Here is a 5,107-nt window from a genome sequence, read left to right on the forward strand (position 1 = left end):
TGAGGTAAATCAAGGACACACTGAGAAAGTAAGAGTCCAACCTCTTCACTTTCTCATTCAAGTAAATGGAGATCAATTCCCCAAAGTGTTGGGTATGCCAAAGCTGATGAAGCTGCAGCGCTCCCAGCCCTGCCCTTAGATTCTTCTAGGCCCTCATGATGCAGACTCAGAAGACTGTGCCAGTCTCAGGCTTTACCTCTCCCAAGAGAAGACCACACCATCTTCCAGGATCTTCTGGCCCATGTAACTCAATTGCTGTGTGGAAACCAAAACAGAGAAAGACACTTCTTAGTCAAAGAGGAAGTGTTCTGTTAGCCCTTGGAAATTCTTAGAACTTCTTGCAGGAGCTGAAAGCTCAGGAAAAAATTCCACTTACAGGCATGATTTATGGAATGCCTGGGCAAGAAGCAAGGAGCCTGGCTATCCCCCACCCCCTTCAGTTGTCCCCTGAGCTGACAAAGCTCCCAAATCTCCCTCCTGGAGGCATGAGCCTGGACTGGAGAGATAGCACTGGCTTGGAGAAGGCACAGTCCCTCAGTGGACCCAGCCCTTGCTCACTTCCTGTCCTTTGGAGATTGAAACACATAGCCAGGACACTGGCTCCAAGGTCTCCTCATGCCAAGGTCTTCCCCTATGGGCTGCTCATCCTCATTCTCCTTTTGTTCTTGCTTCTCTTTCTTCTGCTCCTGCTCCTGTTCACGATCCTGATCCTTTTTCTGTTCCTGTTCCTTTTCCTGTTCCCGTTCCTGCTCCTGCTCCTGCTCCAGTTCCTGCTCCTGCTCATGCTCCAGTTCCTGCTCCTGCTCATGCTCCAGTTCCTGCTCCTGATCCTCCTCCTCCTCCTCCTCCTCCTGGATGCTCCTTGATTCCACACTGCCTGCCAGCTGAGCCATGGTCAGATGAAAGACGTGGCAGCTGAAGCCCTCCCTGATCCCAAACCGCACGTGCTCCTGGAGGATCTCCAAGGTGGAGAAGACCCGGCAGCAGGCCATGCACCTGAAGCCAGTCTCTGTGGTCACCAGCCAGTCCGGTGTCTTGGCCCTGGGTCTCTCCTCCACTGCAGGGGACCCCAGTGGGCTGTCTGGCTCTGCCCGTTCCTCATGCTCTTTCTCCTCCCCGCCGGGCTCGCTGTCAGACAGGAGGTTTCTGGTGGACACATCAGAGGGGGGGGCACCTACCCGCACTTTCTCGGGAAGGGTCACTTCTTCCATCTTCAGCTCTTTTTCTAGTGACTCGGAGGTTTCTTTGGTCTCCCAGGAGACAGCCACACCTTTTTGCATTTGTACCTTCATGTAGTATATTTTCATGCCCCTTTCCTCTTTGCTTATAAACACAGAGGACACGCAGGTCTTATAGGATGAAGGGGACGAGAAGGAGACATGCTGTGAGGGGGGAGCCAACTCCCCTTGTTCCTGAAACTGGAGTAGGGGAGATCTAGGCTGGGGACTGTCTCGATGTAATCTCCGCATTCCTGGGAAAGGAAATTAGAGACATAAGAATGGCGGGGGAAGGGGGCCTTGGTGGGGGGCCTCCCTGGTGGCACAAGGGGTTGAGTGCAGCGCTGTGAAGCTGTCCACAGCCTCTGCAGCACTGATTTGATTCCTGGCCGGCCAGGGAGCTACCCACACGGTGCAGCAGACCTCTCCTGTCTCACCCACTGCTCCCCTCACTAGTGTATTTCGTCAGTCTGCCTGTTCTGTCCCCCACTCTGTCTCTGGTGAATCCTCTCTCCCCACCCCACACCTCTGGCCTGTATCCCAGTTCTTGTATGCATAAATAAATAAAATTTTAAGGAAAAAAGTTTCAAAAAAAAAAGAATGGGGTGTGGGGCTGAGAAGCAGGACTGAAGCTGAAGGAACAGTGCTCATCCGTGCGGCACCTCGAAGGGGAAATGTGGTGTGGGTAGCTGTGTGAGGAGCCTGGTGTTTGTTGTTCATTTTATGAGAGGCTGCGTCTATGGTCCTTCACATGTGTGAGCAGGAATTCTGGATGGGTGTCTGCATTGAGGGGTATGTTGTCTGGTGGTGAGGGCTGTAGTGGGGGCGGTTGATGGGGCGGGTGTGCTATGAGGTGGATGCGAGCGTGTGATGCCATCGGTGTGCCTTTTTGTGGAATGTGGACTGTGGTGTAGGAAGATGGCACTGCGCATCCTGGGCGTGGGCTTGGGTGTATGCTGAGAACGGATGTGTGTGGAGTGCAGTTGGCTATGCTAGGTGTGTGGGCTGGAGCTGTGTATCCTGCTCCAGTGCCGGAGGCTGTGCTGAGGAATTCTGTCCCTACCTGGAAGTAAAACAATGGCAACCATACACAGTTCCCCCAAAAGTGCTTAATCTGGCCTTCTGCCTATATCTCAAACCCAGACCTTTCCGGCCCCTGATTATGAACTCCCCCATGGGGTCATGCCCTCCTAACAATTCTGCCAGACTCCTCCACAGAGCCTTGATCACCTCCGTCTGATTTGGTTTCCTCTCAGCCTCATGCCCCACACCCAAGGGACCCCACACCCCTTACCAACATGGATGAACTTGCGTGGAGAAGAAACACAAGAGAAGTATTCAGAAGCAGAAGAGACCTCCCCTACTCCTAGGCCACAGCCTTTGGGCACACCGGTGGATTCAGGCTGAGAGACATCCTCTTGTGTCTTTGAGATTCCTGAGGGAGGAAGGAGAACCTCAGAGATGGGCTGGGCATGTTTGTGCATCATTCATCCATCCAACAAAAATTTACTGAGCGTCTGACATATGTGAGGTGCAGCAAATACACAGGACCTACAGGCTGCTTCCTGGTGGATCCAGCAGTGTTTAATTCAATCAATAACCATTTTATTAGTGGCTTGTTAATAGTGCCAGCATGAGTGGAGAATGAATATGTCTGAAGGGTGAGAGGGATATGAATCAGCTAAGCCTTTGATAAGGGCAGGGCTGGTGGTGTTGGTATGGCGAGCAGCATTTATGAGGACAGCTCAGGATTAAGCCTCATGTAACTTCCCCTGATCACACGGCATGTCTTGTATTTGTGGTGGGAATTCATTCATTTACTCATTCAACAACAGTCAGTATCTACTCTGGGTCAGGCACTATTCCCCTATTTCAGGCTCCAGTAATGCTTAACCATCTAGGAGGAGGAGACAGACACCAAATAGGAGGGTCAGCTGGGGATAAGAATATCAGGGTTGAGGGCCTCCCCTGGTGGAGCAGGTGGTTGAGCACTGGGCTGTGAAGCTGTAAGCAGCCTCTGCAGCACCGGTTCAATCCCTGCTGGCGGGCAAGGGTCCCACATGGCGCAGCAGACCTCTCCTGTCTCGCCCGCTGCTTCCCTCAGCAGTGTATTTCGTCAGTCTGCCTGTACTGTTCCCCACTCTGTCTCTGGTGAATCCTCTCACCCTTCCATGCATCTGGCCTGTACCCCAGGTTCTTGTATAAATAAATAATCTAAAAAAAAAAAAAAAGAATATCGGGGTTGCCAGGTCTTGCAAACCAAAATACAGAATTTCAAATAAAGTCAAATTTTATTTGAATTTCAGATAAACCAGGATTAGTTTTCTAGTGCCAATCTTCCCATGCAATATTTGGGACATACTCATAGCAAAAAAGTATCCATTGTTTACCTGAATTCAATTGAACTGAATATCCTACATTTTATCTGACAAGCCTTGATATATATATATATATCACACACATATGTATATATGTGTGTGTGTATCAGGCTTTGGTGCAGGAAGACTATGGTGCCCACGTATGTATCACGTGTGTGAACACAGTATAGGGGTGATGTATAGATAGGCCCACATGGGTCCTGTGTGATTAAATAAAGAGGCCGTGTGTGATTTTTTTTCTGTTTTGGAGCATATGTGGATATGAGGGTGTTTGCGTCAGGAAAGACTCCCACAAAGATTCCACAGATGCTCTTACCTGTACCTTGAGTGGCGCGGGCCCAGGTACAGCAATGGGAGCATGACCACGCGGGTGTCACCCTTCGTGAGCTTCTAAACCCTTCTCCCCAGTGCTCCCCCCACACCACACACACACAAAGATATTCTCAAGTGTAAGGAGCAGGAGCCATCACTGTCTTTCCTGCCCTGGCCCATTGTGCCTGGAACATGCCTGGCGTCCTCATGATGGTGGGGACCCCAGACCCCTGCTACCGCTGGGTGCTAACTGGAGCTCTAATTTGGGAACCTGTGGGCTGTATATCTGGGGTAGGCACCTTTCTTCCATGTTTCCAGGCCCTCTCTCAGCACAAACTACTTGTTTACGTGCATTCAGTCACCACACAGTCCCACCCATGTGGTCTCAGAGGGCAAGAAGGGGACTGAGAAATGCTACACATCCGAGGCCACACAGCAGCAGGCCGCCTGCTCAGAGGCTAACAGAGCTCCAGGGACCACCAGCTGAGGGGGAAGCCCGCGGCCAGCAGACTTTCTGCCCATAAAGAACATCTGTGCTGCCCTTCCCAGAGGGACCCTTGGGGTGGATCTGATCCTCCAGCCCATATCGGTCTCCCCTCCTCCAGCAGGGTGGCTTCATCCTCCTTCCTGGACCAGCCTCAGACTGGCCAGCACCCTTGTGTCCAGATGCGTGCCAAGCACCTACCTCCTCCCTTCTCAACACTTTCTTGGGATTCTTCATTTTCCAGATGTTTCCTCTTTTGTCGCCGTTTCATACGACCCCCTAGCAGAGTCCCTTAGAAGACACGTAAGCTGCAGCTCTCTCCCTTTGCCCTCCCTGGTTCTCAGGAAATCTGCTGAAATGATTCAATACAAATGAAAATGGTCAATTCTCCCAAATGGCTGAGGAACTCAGATCACTGAGGGAAGCAGCAGCACCGCCCAGTGGTCACTACAGAGCAGGGCTGTTAAGGTTCAAAGGTCACCAGGCCCGCAGCAGCATTCTCTGACCTCAGGGATGACATCAGCAATGACATTGGCGCATTCTGTGGACCTGCAAATGTACACACCCCCTTGTCAAGTATGATTCCTTCTCCACATCTTCCATAGGTGACAGAATTTTGGGGAGATGTTAATTTGTCTCTGTCTAAATTTATTTCTTTTTGACTTCTATTCCATCCTTTCCCTTCAGCGTTCAAGAAGAAGCCTGAGGAGGGGCAC

At 51.2% G+C, this 5,107-nt stretch overlaps 1 protein-coding gene across 1 annotated transcript; it reads right to left on the minus strand.

Moving 5' to 3' along the window:
- Positions 1 to 216: 216 nt before the first annotated feature.
- Positions 217 to 4,865, minus strand: FAM170A (family with sequence similarity 170 member A). Its single transcript, XM_037508251.2, has 5 exons — positions 4,593 to 4,865; positions 2,512 to 2,652; positions 830 to 1,471; positions 559 to 694; positions 217 to 255 (listed from the first exon to the last, which is right to left on the minus strand). Exons 1-5 carry the CDS (start codon positions 4,660 to 4,662, stop codon positions 249 to 251), a joined length of 996 nt encoding a protein of 331 aa, XP_037364148.1. The 5' UTR covers positions 4,663 to 4,865; the 3' UTR covers positions 217 to 248.
- Between the last annotated feature and the right edge of the window lie 242 nt (positions 4,866 to 5,107).

The sequence above is a fragment of the Talpa occidentalis genome, unplaced genomic scaffold (genome assembly GCF_014898055.3).
Source record: "Talpa occidentalis isolate TD23 unplaced genomic scaffold, MPIMG_talOcc4v2.1 talOcc4.13, whole genome shotgun sequence".
In the NCBI taxonomy this organism is placed as follows: domain Eukaryota; kingdom Metazoa; phylum Chordata; class Mammalia; order Eulipotyphla; family Talpidae; genus Talpa; species Talpa occidentalis.

Excerpts from the sequence above, each read along its gene's own strand:
- FAM170A (XM_037508251.2), bottom strand. The coding sequence starts at position 4,662 with ATGAAACGGCGACAAAAGAGGAAACATCTGGAAAATGAAGAATCCCAA. Across the intron at positions 2,653-4,592 it reads AAGTGTTGAGAAGGGAGGAG|GAATCTCAAAGACACAAGAG; the intron begins GTAGGTGCTTGG and ends TTCCTCCCTCAG. Across the intron at positions 695-829 it reads GGAGGAGGAGGAGGAGGAGG|AGGAGCAGGAGCAGAAGAAA; the intron begins ATCAGGAGCAGG and ends AGGATCGTGAAC.